This window comes from Urocampus carinirostris, chromosome 6 (assembly GCF_059441175.1).
Source record: "Urocampus carinirostris isolate Australia breed hairy pipefish chromosome 6, RoL_Ucar_1.0, whole genome shotgun sequence".
Lineage (NCBI taxonomy): Eukaryota > Metazoa > Chordata > Actinopteri > Syngnathiformes > Syngnathidae > Urocampus > Urocampus carinirostris.
In genome coordinates this window covers 23,332,351-23,346,710 of record NC_142354.1, presented here as the reverse complement: position 1 = coordinate 23,346,710, position 14,360 = coordinate 23,332,351, and the positions used below count along the sequence as shown (strand labels likewise).

General features: G+C 39.1%; 1 protein-coding gene across 2 annotated transcripts in view; it reads right to left on the bottom strand.

Annotated features, from left to right (window-relative positions):
* Nucleotides 1-14,360, bottom strand: part of srgap3 (SLIT-ROBO Rho GTPase activating protein 3) — a 114,932-nt gene that overhangs the window by 16,239 nt on the left and 84,333 nt on the right. The window contains exons 12-18 of one of the 2 annotated variants that reach the window (XM_088338349.1): nucleotides 13,407-13,509; nucleotides 11,433-11,493; nucleotides 9,611-9,688; nucleotides 7,681-7,815; nucleotides 5,716-5,821; nucleotides 3,754-3,981; nucleotides 2,173-2,246 (exon numbers count right to left, since the gene is read on the bottom strand). In XM_088338349.1, coding sequence (XP_088194475.1) covers nucleotides 2,173-2,246; nucleotides 3,754-3,981; nucleotides 5,716-5,821; nucleotides 7,681-7,815; nucleotides 9,611-9,688; nucleotides 11,433-11,493; nucleotides 13,407-13,509 — 785 coding nt within the window. Of the gene's footprint in view, nucleotides 1-2,172; nucleotides 2,247-3,753; nucleotides 3,982-5,715; nucleotides 5,822-7,680; nucleotides 7,816-9,610; nucleotides 9,689-11,432; nucleotides 11,494-12,953; nucleotides 12,985-13,406; nucleotides 13,510-14,360 lie in introns of both variants that reach the window. The other variant, XM_088338350.1, reaches the window with a different exon arrangement.

Sequence of the window (14,360 nt, the reverse complement as noted above, 5' to 3'; positions counted from 1 at the left end):
TATTACTGTGCATAATTATTAGGCAACTTAACAAAAAACAAATGTATACCCATTTCAATTATTTATTTTCATCAGGGAAACCAATATAACAGCTCAACATTCACAAATATACATTTCTGACATTCAAAAACAAAACAAAAACAAATCAGTGACCAATATAGCCACCTTTCTTTGCAAGGACACTCAAAAGCCTGCCATCCATGGATTCTGTCAGTGTTTTGATCTGTTCACGATCAACATTGCGTGCAGCAGCAACCACAGCCTCCCAGACACTGTTCAGAGAGGTGTACTGTTTTCCCTCCTTGTAAATCTCACATTTGATGAGGGACCACAGGTTCTCTATGGGGTTCAGATCCGTGAACAAGGAGGCCATGTCATTAGTTTTTCTTCTTTTAAACCCTTTCTTGCCAGCCACGCTGTGGAGTACTTGGATGCGTGTGATGGAGCGTTGTCCTGCATGAAAATCATGTTTTTCTTGAAGGATGCGGACTTCTTCCTGTACCACTGCTTGAAGAAGGTGTCTTCCAGAAACTGGCAGTAGGACTGGGAGTTGAGCTTGAGTCCATCCTCAACCCGAAAAGGCCCCACAAGCTCATCTTTGATGATACCAGCCCATACCAGTACCCCACCTCCACCTTGCTGGCGTCTGAGGCGGACTGGAGCTCTCTGCCCTTTACCGATCCAGCCACGGGCCCATCCATCTGGCCCATCAAGACTCACTCTCATTTCATCAGTCCATAAAACCTTAGAAAAATCCGTCTTGAGATTTTTCTTGGCCCAGTCTTGACGTTTCAGCTTGTGTGTCTTGTTCAGGGGTGGTCGTTTTTCAGCCTTTCTTACCTTGGCCATGTCTCTGAGTATTGCACACCTTGTGCTTTTGGGCACTCCAGTGATGTTGCAGCTCTGAAATATGGCAAAACTGGTGGCAAGTGGCATCTTGGCAGTTGTACGCTTGACTTTTCTCAGTTCACGGGCAGTTATTTTGCGCCTTGGTTTTTCTACACGCTTCTTGCGACCCTGTTGACTATTTTGAATGTAACGCTTGATTGTTCGATGATCACGCTTCACAAGCTTGGCAATTTTAAGAGTGCTGCATCCCTCTGCAAGATATCTCACTATTTTTGACTTTTCAGAGCCTGTCAAGTCCCTCTTATGACCCATTTTGCCAAAGGAAAGGAAGTTGCCTAATAATTATGCACACCTGATATAGGGTGTTGATGTCATTAGACCACACCCCTTCTCATTACAGAGATGCACATCACCTGATATGCTTAATTGGTAGTAGGCTTTCGAGCCTATACAGCTTGGAGTAAGACAACATGCATAAAGAGGATGATGTGGTCAAAATACTCATTTGCCTAATAATTCTGCACTCCCTGTATGTAATGTTTATTTGAGCTTTTAGTTAAACAAAAAATTGCAAAATGATACTACTTCTGGGTTCCTGCGCTAATTCTTGTTCTGGGGCCCTTACAGTAAACAAAGACACACACAATTGCTGACCAGATGGTTCCATGCCGGATATGTCACCATTCACCGTTAAGCATCAACAAGGTAATGCTGTAAGTTGTTAAAAGTATTTGACAATGTTATAAAAGTAAATACATTTTGTATTAGTTTGGACGCACGTAAAGTTTATGAACGGTATTTTTACAAACATATTGGCGCCTGCTCTCAATGCCCTGTATTGTTGCAGTTTTCACTAAACGGATAAGGAAATAAAGCCTCAATAACACGTCCACTGTGGCCAGGGTCCTTTGATGGTTTACTTATATATCCTAGTAAATCCACATGGGTATTGTTCAACAAAAACTGAAAAATAGGGGTAAAAATATATGCTGATTTCTCAGAATTTTAACCATGCCTAAAGGACACTTTGTGACATAAGGTTTGCAAATTTCCAAGAGCGTCCCACTAATAATATTCTATCAGAGGTGGAGTTTGTGGATCTGCAGCACATTGGAAAAGAAATTCAGCAAAAGTCATTGTCCCGGGAGAATCGCTGACTAACGTTTGATCATAGGGGGGAACGGAGGCAGATAAAATAAAAAAAGTCTTTATGTTGGAGCTATTTGGTCTTAATGTGTTTTCTTTCTAATCTTTCAATAATATGAAACAAGTTAATTGATTTATAATCGAGCAGAAAGATTCAATGACAACTACATTACTGACCTTCATCGCTTGTGTGGGGTTCAGTTCCATTGTCGACTTCATCAAGAGTTCCGGGCTCACTGTGAGGACTGTCACTGCAGTGAAAAACACACAAAAGGTCTAAATGAATGGGTTACGAGGACGGGTATAGATGATGAGGGTGTTTTAAGCCCCGCGCTCCGCCAGCACCGATTGTGTGCAACACCACCTGCTATTGCCAATTTGATTTTGGGCGTCAGGAGTGCTTGTAACCAGAATTGCTTGTATCTCGGGTGAATTTTACCAATACAAAATAACTGAATACCAATTAATCCGTTCCCAACCTACCCAAAAGCGACCAAGTTAACCCTTAACAGCTATAAAACACATCATCTTGATCACTAAAAACGCATTCAAAGAGTGTCCATCCATCCATTATCTTTCACTTATCTGGTGTCTGGTCGCAGAGGCAGCAGCCTCAGAAGGGAAGCCCAGACCTTACTATCTCCAGCCACTTCATCAAGCTTGCATGACGGGATCCCAAAGGGTTGCAGGGGGAGCCTAGAGATGTCCCTCCAGGGTGTCCTGGGTCATCCCCAGGGCATTCTGCCGGAAACCCAGACCTACAACACCTCCAGAGGGAGGCATCCTTATCAGATGCCCGACCCACCTCAACTAGCTCCTCTCAACGAAGAGGAGCAGCGGCTCTAAACTGAGTCCCTTTCACCGCATCTGTAAGAAAGCTTGGCACCTACGGCGGAAACTCATTTCAGCCTCTTGTATCTGAGATCTTGCTCTTTCATTCCTAACCCAGAGTTCATGACCACAGGTGAGGGTAACAGCATGGATCGACTGTAAAATCAAGAGCTTTGCCTTTTAACTAGGCTCCTTCACCACAAAGGACCTGTAGAGGCTCTGCATGGCTGCAGATCGTCTGTTGATTGTGGAATTTACCCATCAAAAATGGTACAGTTCTTTTTCCGTATCATCAGAGGTGTTGTCAGCTTGCTCGAATTTCCTTTAATTCTAAAAAACGATAACCAGCGAATGCAATTTAACGATCTGTCTGTTGATCATGTAAGTTATCTATCCAAATGCTTAATTCTCTTTCTGTATCATCAGAGTCTCAGTCAAGTTGATGAAGTTTACTTTAATCCTCAAAGAACAGTAACAAGCGAACGCAGTTTGGTCTGTTACAGCAGAAACCAATGACAATAACACAAAAAGACCACTTTCTTACGTCTGTATTGCAATATGGCACTATTTTCTCGAGTATGATGCCCTGGCGCTGTCGTCTAGGGTACACATTTCACGTCACATGCAGGCCTTATTCGTGGTTTCTTTCGATGCAGTAGTAAATTTGTGCTCGTCTATGTAATCGCAATCAGACTCTCTGGTAGTCGTAGTCTCTGAAAACATGTGACATAAACATCTCCAAGTAGAGCTAAAAGCGGTGCAGCCGAAAATAACTTCAGGTATGTTGGGGCATGGCGCAGTTGGTGTTCTCTAGCCTATGGCGCTAAGGCCAAATTCCCTGCACGGTTTGCACCAAATGTGCGCAGAGCTTTCCAATAAAAACGTACAAAGTCAAACATGAGATTTGATTAGTGATAGTTGACTCACCAATACTCCTCTCCTCCAGTCATGCACTTTTCATAGACCGGGCCGTCCAGTTCACGTACGCTTGGAAAGATGAGTTCGTTGTGCATGATGATAGTCTTGATGACTTCATTCACATGCGCCTGACAGGTAACCGGGTCCTGGCTGTCGGGAATGGGCATCAACGTGGGGCCGAAGCAGATTGCCAAGTTGTATGGATCCATCATGTTCTCGTCACTATACTGGGAGAGACTGGGGTACAGAGAGTTTTTGTTTTTTATTAAATACGGGTAAACCGGCTGCTAGAGGTGTTCTACTTAAGGAACTTCCGATCCCCAAAAAAACTTTATTGAGCTGAATTTCTCCATTCATTTACAATGGGAAGCTGTAATGCTCAAAATGGCCGCTAGGGGTGCTCAACTTAGGGAACTCTCACTCCCCAAAAAACATTGAAATCAATGGGCAACTGTAATTCTTAAAACAGTCTCTAGAGGTGCTCAACTTAGGGACTTCTTTGCAAAAATAAACAAAAACCAAAACATTTAAATGAATGGGCTCAATTAATTTAGAATAAAAACTTGCTCAAAACGGCTGCTACAAGGAACCCCGACTTGTTTTTTCAGCCAAAAGAACAGCTTTTTTCATTGAAAAGTCTTAGGGCACACCGTCCATTCAAAATGTTAAAAAATTCATTCCTGGCACCAGTTCCCCGTTTTGTTTTGTTGTTCTTCATAGCTAAAATTTTTTTGTTGCGCAAATTGACAGTTGTTCTGATTATTTGTGGTCACCATGGAACAGCTTAATCATTCTGGTATGTAATTAATTTTGTTGCAATTTTGGATTTTACTATACTTTGAACCTGTTTTTCAAATTTGACCATACCGTTATTTAGGGTTTTTTTTTCCAAAAAAAGAACAAATATGATACTTAAAGGGACATTTTGCATTAATTTGCGGCTCCTAGTGGTAAAAAAAACTTCATTTATCAATTAAAAATATTGAATTGAATAATAAGCAAGAAATATATGAACTATCATATAAACGTGCATATTCTATAAACATTCGAACACAAGAAAGTTTTCATTATTTTACATAACAGAAGAGCTGACATAATTGTCTGACATCTTGCTGCTACGGGTACCCCTCCGAAAACAAAATCTTTGTTAGAGGCAGGAAAGGGGGAAAAAACGAAAACAAAAAAGGTGCAGTTTGGTGACTTTAAGTCTCCTTAGTTTTTATTCTTCATTGTCCTTTGTAGCACTCGTTTTCTGTTACACCACACAATACGGCGACATCGAGTGATTGAATATTAAAATAAAATTCCCTTCAAATGAGAAAAAAATAGTGGAACAAAAAATGTTGTACTACATTCTACTTTTTCAGTGTTATTTTTATTGATAAGAAAATTATTGAAATCAGCCAAATGATGTGCACAAGTTTTACCTTATTTGATTATTTTTAAGTGTAGTCTTAAACAGCTTCACCAAACTAAATAAGTCATTCAATACATGACCCTGTACGACTTCGCGAGTTGATAATTAGCATGTAAAAATGGTAATCTGCTGCCACCTAATGATCTGGATGAATATGACTCAACTGATCACTGGAAAAAAGCAAAATAGCAAGCTTTTTAGTAAAGACAAAACTGGTCTATTTCCGGTGGCACACTAGGTAAAAAAATATGACTAATCTTCTCCGTTGTTAAGACACAAATAAAAGTTTGACATCAAAAAAAGTTGAAATATATCCTGAATCATCTTTAAATTGCTTAATCAATCAGGATTTAGCAAAGAATCTCAGCTCACCCTAAATCACTTCGGAACATTGCGTGCCAGGACTGCAGCTCAGTGCAAAAAGCAATGTCCACATAAGACACAGTCGGACGGTTTGTCGAGGACCAAACTGAGCACCCTGAGCATTAACCCCGAAACGATCTTAATGATAGCGGAAAAATGGACTCGTCCTAAAAGTATGGGAGAAAACGTACTGATTGAGAAAAGCAAAAAGGTATCTCATGACGACGATGACGGTCCGAGGCAAAGTCACAACAATCTGCTGGATGTGATGCGCTCTCTCCGCTCCTGAGTCCAGTTCTGGAAAATGCAAACAGTGAGGTTTGTTATGACCTATCTGAAGGAAACTTTTACAGTAACCACCACATTCAGTAACTAATGGTGACTTAATGGTGACTTAACACGACGCTAAGCTAATGTTAAGCTACTGCTAAGGGTTTCTTGAAGGACATTCATCCTGGCAGGTGTTGGGAACATTTTTGTAATGTAAGTTTTGTATGTGTATTGAACACAAAAGCGTGTGGGTAACGCTAAGCTAACGCTGAGCTAGCCCTAATCTAACGGTAAACTAACGCTAAGCTAACGCTAAGACGCTTTCTGTGACCTTAAGCTTGGCCATAAATGTGTCTTCGTATCAATAGAGAATGTTTGTGCAGTGTTACTTTTGTATGTTTATTGTAATCAAAAGTGCACGGCTAACGCTAACACCAAGCTAACAGCTGCTCATAATTACACTTTCTGTGATACAAACACTTAAGCTTGAGAAGAAATTTGTCGCTGAAAGTGCTAAAAATGTTTCGTTGGTGTTCCTTGGTGGTATTTTTAAAATCTGCATTTATTCATTTTATAAAAAAACAGTTAAGAAATCTCATAAAATAGAGCATTAAATTTAAAATAAGGAACTTATTCTGCCAGTAAAAAAAAATTCTGCAGTGCCACGACACTGTTTATTCTATCCTACTGTTCATTTGTTTACTTATATTATAGAACAATACAACCAATTTATTTGAAAACCCATAACAGTAAACACCATTTTACTACTGGTTATACTTGCATAAAGTGCCAGTCTATTTCAACTGTTTAGTTTCTCGGCATTTTAATAGACACACCATCCTGCCTTAGAGCCCGCAATACATTTATGACGCCTCTTTCTTCCTACTGGCTCTCTGTTAAGAATTATACAGCAGGCCCTTCAGTTCAGATTGCTTCCATGTGTTGACGTTGCGTCAACTGAGAGTCGAGGAAACTTTGTTGTACCCTTTTGGCTATTTTGTATGAGAGGCCGTATGAGAAGTAAATCATCCTGGTTATCACATGTGACATCATACTCTCACTCGTGCACAATTTTACTCTCATATGGACACAGTCGTACCCATGCGTAACAATATTATACTCTCACACCTATTACAATACTCTCTCAAACATAAAATTATACTCTTATACACACACTACAGCAGTCTTTCGCACACACTACTTTTCTCTTTCACATATACCATTATACTTACATACATACACACATAGATACAAATATACACTCTCATACATATTACTATACGCTCATACACACTACTATGCTGCCCCACACATATTACTATACTCTTTCACATACATCACTATACTCTCTCAAACACACTACCACACTCACTCAAGCACTTGCTACAGGATATAACCCGTATGACTGAGATTGTAATAGTATGTGTGAGAGTGTAGTAGCAAATGTGAGAGAGTGTAGTAGTATGTGTGTGAAAGCATAGTAGTGCGTGTGTATGATAGTAAAGAAGTATATGTGAGAAAGTGTAGTGTGTGTACTAAGATCACATACACACTACTATACTCTCACACTCACTACCATACTCACACATACTAATATACTCCCGAACACATATAGTGAGTATAGTAGTCTGTGTGTGCAAGCCATTTAGTGAGTGTATGAGAGCATAGTACTGTGCACGGGTATGACTGTGTCTACATGAAAGTATAGATGTACATTCGTGAGAGTATGTTATGAATTATAGCAAGTATGATTTAATTTTTAAACTGCCTCTTAGAATTTTGACTGTGAAAACAAAGATACACACAGACACACAAGAGACACAGAAAAGACAAACAAAAGAAACACAAAGACACACAAAGATGTCTTTGAACGCTCAGTGACTCACTGATGGTTGAGATGAAATCCAAGAAACGCTCCTTCGGGAAGAGGGAGTTCTCCAGTCCTCGGAAGTACAGTTTAAGTACTCCCGCCACTGAGTTGATATCGTGCTCGTCGTGGTCGTCGATTAAAGGATCTTCGCCTGGTGAATCGTAACAAAAAGGTTTTGAGTTGAGAGATTTGGAACAACCCTGGCCTATAAAGAAATAAGTCTTAATAAATGAATACCAGTACCTACAAATATATCCATCAACACATACGTGAATCCCGTAATACATAAATATGAGACAAAAATGTGTTCATATTTGTATGCATTTTGTCATATCATTGTTTCTATATTTATCTTGTCATTTATTTTGTCGTGTAATTTGTTATAAAATATGTTATTCAAATGATAGGAAGGGTACAAACTGGTTGAGCTTTTCACCTACTGGTTGATCAGTGAAGACAGACATCGCACTCATTGATCAACCAATAGGAAAAGAGCTCAATAATAATAATATTTGAGAAAATACACAACAAAATAAATGACAAAATGAACTGCGAAATAAATGCCAACATACGTGACAAATTAAACAAAAAAACCCCGAAATAAATGCCAAAATACCCATCTAAATAAAGGCAAAATACACGACAAAATACATGACAAAATTACTCAACAGAAACAATGCCAAAATACACGAGAAAATTCATGACGAAATAAAATACTTTTTGAGATGCACAGGAAAATACAAGACAAATTACACAACAAAATATATGACAACGTTCATTACAAACTAAATGCCAACATACACAACCAAATACATGACTTATGCAGCAAAATACACTACAACACACTTAACAAAATACACGGCAAACTATATGACAAAATACATGAAAAGATAAATGCATAGTACCCAACAAAATAGACACTGCCAGACTTATGAACGAGTTAGCTTCCGGACAATCGTTCGTAAGTTGAATTTGTTCGTAAGTTGCTTCAGTGCTATATTTTGTATGTTTAAGGTTTGGATAAGTAACCTGTATTGTTTTGTACTAGAAAATAAACATTTCATAAAATAATATACTCTATAAAGATAAATAAATTTGAGTTTAACTTACTTTCGGAAGATGTGCTCCTCCGTGGTAAAAAGTGGCCGAAAAAAAGCGTTCGAACCATTTCTCAACCGCATCAAGCTTTCCTTTTCCACTTTCATTTCAAAAGAATCGGCTTGCCTCTTCTTTGCACTTTACACCAACCATATTTAATGGATGCACGAGATATTAAACAATAAAAATGTCAATGTTCTTAGCGTGCTAGAGATACAGTACAGAATGTTTACACACGAACTAGGGAGTAGAAGCCGGATTTCTTTTTCGGGTTGGATGCTGGGTGACCTCCCACAGCGCCACGCGGCGGAAAGAAGCAATACAGTACTGTCCTCTACTCAGAAAAACGTGCTCACAATACAAAATCTAACTTACAGCAATGTCTGGATATTTTTCGACATCCCGAAAAAAATGTTCGTATCTGTCGTTTTATGTAAGTCGAATGGTCGGAAGTAGGGGAGCGTCTGTACACCACAATTTACACAACAAAATACATGAAAAATACACAACAAAACAACTGCCCAAATACACACAAAATGATAAATTACTGCGAAAAAACACAACAAAATGCAAGACACAATATGTCAAAAAATACATAAAAAAATAAATGGTAAAATACACGAAATACTGAAATAAATAAATGACTGAAAAATAGACAAAATGCATAAATAAATGACTAAATTGTATTTATGTCATATATTTAGGTATTACCTGATTGATACACGTGTTCTTTTGTTCATATCACATATATATGTAGGTACTACTTTATTTATATATTCTATACTACATTTGGCAGGATCAGTCCTAAATACATGCAAGAAAACAGAAATTGGCATAAAGCGACTCACCTCTTTCAAATGAATTTTTAATATCATTCACTTCCACTTGTGATCCCGGCACTCGGAAGATGCCTTGCTGCTGAAGGCCTGCAAGAAATAGAACACAAATATAATCTATTACACACACAAGATAAAGTGAGTTCTCTAATCTAATCTAATCTAGTTCTCTTGATCCCCAAGAGCCAAGAAGGGATCCGCAGGTTCGAGAGCGTTCTCCATTCGGGTCCCGGTGCTGTGGAATGCTATTCCCCCTGAGATTCCATCTGCAACCTCAGTAGAAATGTTTAAATCTAGGTTTAAAACACACTTCTATTCTATAGCATATGAATAACCTATATTTTATGTTGACAATATCTGTGTATTATTTGCCCTCATGTAGGTTCTAGATCAGGGGATGGTGTCATAACAGTCTTTGGTTTGCAATCATTTGTGGTCTGTGCAGCCCTTTGAGACTCTTAGTGATTAAGGGCTATACAAATAAACATGACTTGACATTCTCCTCATGTTGAGGCTTTTGAGTTTTTCTTCAGTTCTTCGTAGGCTCCAATGTACCCTTTGATGGTGTTGTGCACCATTTCATTTGTCACATTGGTTAAGAAGCTGATACCTAGAGGTTTCCTGTAGGCCTGGATTTTCCAGTTTTGTTTTGAGAGTCCATGTCTCTCAAGCATAGAGGAAGATGGAAGTAACCAGTGCTTGCATAAATCTGATCTTTGATTTCACTGCTATGTTCTTGTCCCTCCAGATGGGTTAAAGTCTGGCAAGTCTGGCTGTGGTTTGAGCTATCCTGGCTACGATTCCTGGTTTTGACCCCTCTTCTGATAGGACAGCTCCAAGATGATTAAATTTGGTGACCGGTTCACACTCTTGGTGGTTGATGGTGATGTTTGTGGTGATACCTTGGGGTTTGTTCTTTATTACTGTTTTTATTTTCTGTGATGATTTCCATCCAATACTGGGTTGCTGCTTTTTTCAGGCGAATGACAAGATTTCTGAGTTCCTGTTATTCTCCCGCGAATCTGGCAATATCATTAGCAAAACAGAAGTTAGTGACGTTGTGTCCTCCAATGCTAACTGTACCTTCATGTTGAATGAATTCAGCCATGTCTCACACCGACTCTGGTTTGAAACTACGTTCCAATGGTACCATTGATCAGTACCGCACTGTTGGCATTGGCATGCAGTAGTTCAATGGTCTGAACTAGTTTCTTGCCTATGTTGTACTTCCGCATGATGGCCCGTAAAGTGGCTTGCCATACTCTGTCAAACGCCATCTTGAAGTCCACAAAGATGCGATAGATGTTTATCTGGTGTTGTTGAAACTTCTTGCATAAGATTCCCTGCACACTGGTTGAAAAACACAGCTTTAATCTTGTAATAAAATAAGATATTTTATTTTCGTTTTTCTTCCCCAAGAGGGGTGTGCTTACTGTGAGGCGCCAGCATGTGTTTCTAGTTAGTGGGCTACTAATCAGTTTTCTGGAGTTTTATTAGGTCCAGATCCAGAGGAGAGGCCTGCAGGCTCGAGCAATGAGCTGGAGACAGATGTGAAGGTAGACGGGGCGGAGCTATTTGTTCGACAACGGAGAGAAAAGGTTGGGGGTATTTGGTGGAGGCTATCACAACTGTGTGTGTGTGAATATGTGATCCCTTGTTACCAGCTTGTCCAATCCCCAGGGAGCAGGTCAAATCTGTGCGCCTGCAGCTATTTACCAAACTACAAACACTAGACTGCTTTGTGAATTAGCTCACAAACACCTTTCAGACGTCAAGGTTGCTTTTATTTTGTTTCGTTTTCCCAGCCCTAGGGGGAGTATTACGTGAGTCTTACCATACAGGTTGATGTATCTGACGCAGCTCTCAACCACAAGTGGAATTGGTTGGCCTGAATCCTGATAAAAAAGGAGGTTTTTATTAGTCTGTTTGGAACAATTGTGTGTCAAAGAAAAAAGGTAGAAGCAGAAGCAGGTAGGGAAGTACATTTAGGAAATTAGATTACATTTTCTCATTGGCTTCAAGATTAGGCACACCTCCATGAATGTTTACCCTCGGATAATTCTATTTGTGGTGAAGTTTCTTATTTACTAACTACATCTGAAAATGTTTTGACATTGGATCTTATGGAATTTTAAGTCAAGCTCCCCAAAAATATTCACAATATGGTTCGTGCTTCATCATTATTCAAAATGCAAGTCAGTATTATGTTTGTGAAATATAAATTAGGAAGCAAATTTCACTTGTTTAATCCACAATTTTGACACTTCTTGCCAAGTGAAGATAACACAGAGCCTCAGTTCTAAGAGAGTGACCAATTACAGCTCTGATTTAGATAAAAAAAAAAAGAATTGGATTGGGTCTTTACCAGACCCTTTGGCAAATTTAATGTGACTTGAAGCGGTCAGGTTGTAGCAAAATGGACACTTGCTGAAATTGACACTATCAGGCAAAGATATTTGTCGGATGTACTCAAACTACTGAATTTGTTGATGTCTTCAAATCTAGCGAGTATGTTGTTTGATCCCAAGTAAGCACCAGAAACATTGGCTTAAATCAAATTCTTTTTTGCTGATAAATTGAAAATTGTTTAACATTTAGGTAAAATGTACATTGCCCAGTAATCTTTTAAATAATATATAATTACAATGTATTTATACAATTATTTGTTGATTTAACTTTGTACAGGGACTGTGTGTACTATTTAGTATTTGTTTTATTAATTCCTAAAACAAAAACAGTATTGATTTAAGAAATAATCAAAAATACACATATAACATAAATGTGCATTAATTAAAATGCTTGCAGGTTGAGGAATTTGTCTTTATTTTACATAGCATGAGGCCATGTCTATGATCTTGCTGCTACATGTACCCAAAAAACCAAAACTTTGCAAAAAGGTTGGGCAGTTTCTATTTAGTTTGTGTTCTTTCTTGAGCATTTTAGCACCTGTTTTCTGTTGCACTAGATAATAAAGCAGGGTGCCCATGGGCAACACGGTGCCTGCGGACCTGTTCTGAGAATAGCTTACCAGTGCTGAGTCATTTTCATTTCAGTAAAATTTGATTTTAGCGGTTTGACGGAGTCTATTTAACCCTACTTATGATGATTAACCAGGTAATAACGTAGTAAAAACATAGTAATAACATGATAAGTTATTACTCTAGAAATGCATCTCAAACTTGGTGCCATTTGTGCTAATTAGTAACATAAAGCATCTTTCGTCTTTAAAAAGGTCGGGGAACCCTGCAATACAGCAACATCTAGTGATCAAATAAAACACACTGCTCTTTAAAAAAAGCCATTTGGTGGTGCACCTAATCAAGTGGCCAATAAGCGCGTATTCTCAGAGAGATACCTGGATGCGAGCACGGGCATTCCTTCTCCCTCTGGGAAAAGCAGCATAGCACAGTAAGGATTAGCAGAGAGAAGAAGATAAAGAACAAAAACGTTAGACAAGCAATCGTAACGAAAAAGCATAGCCAGGTTAAAGGAGGCCAAGCAGAAGGACTGCACAACAGGGAAGCCACACATGTGCAGTGAGGGACAAAGTAAGATGTCTCCTTCCAGCCAAATAAGTGATTTGTGACCCGGAGACAGTAAATTGCGTGTGAATAAAGAGACAGCCGACGGCCGTTCCGGAAAGGAGAGGAGGATTAGAGGTTAATCAAAGGTTACGTCATGACGAAGGACCGCAGTGAGGGGGAGGAACAAAAGAACAAAATGAGGAAGACGAGGAGGATGAGTGGCTGGAGCCGCTTCCACCACCCCGGCTTCAATTTAGACATTTGCTACAAGCGCAAACGGGTACCTTGACGAAGGTCTCCAAATTGCCGTTAAACAGCTTATGGTTATAGATGGAACGCGGTCTAGGCTTCCGCATTTTCTGGGGTTTGGGGGGAAGAGTGGGGGGCCTAGGAAACGAGGGACACAGGGAATATCACTGCCATCATATTTAAAAACCTCATGTTTATCCTGACTGTGTACATTTTGGAATGAAATACAGTTTCAGTACAGTTTACATTTCAGAATCCAAAAACATTTTTTTAATTCTTTGTTAAAAGTATTTAAGTGTGAACGATTGAAATGGGCAACTCTACATCAGTAGCACATAGATTACAGTATTTTCTGGACTATAGGCCGCACGAAAACCCTCAATTTGGCCAGAAATGATTAAGTGCGGTTTATAACCCGGTGTGCCATATATACCGCAGACGGCGGATAAGATTGGAAATGCAGACAGGAATTATAGTTATGCGATACCATACATTGTTTTATGGTAGGTATTTGAGCAATGATTGCACAACTATGGATAAAATCAATAAACATTGCCGACCTAAATTGCAAAACATCGCTTGCAATGTGCATTGAACCAGAGTAGTTGCCTCCTAAGTGCCAACACTTTACCATGATACCACCACTGGCACAAATAACTAATGATAACACATTAAATCAGTGCTTCTCAACTGGTCAGGCTTAGGAACCCACCATTCGACCCTCATGACAAGCTGCGATCTAAACAAAAACAAATTTCCAATTTCATCGTGTGTCCATTTAAAGGTTTGCGCAGTTTAAAGCTAACATAGTGTACTATTTTCACAGCACCCCTCCCCCCAAAAGACCAGCAGAACAAAAAAGGCTTTAAGTACTGTATACACTCGCATACAAGCCTATATTGCATATAAGCCACCCTTTAAAACTGCTTTAATATAGCCACATACCAAAGGAAATTCTAAATATTAATAAACCGTGTACCTATACATCT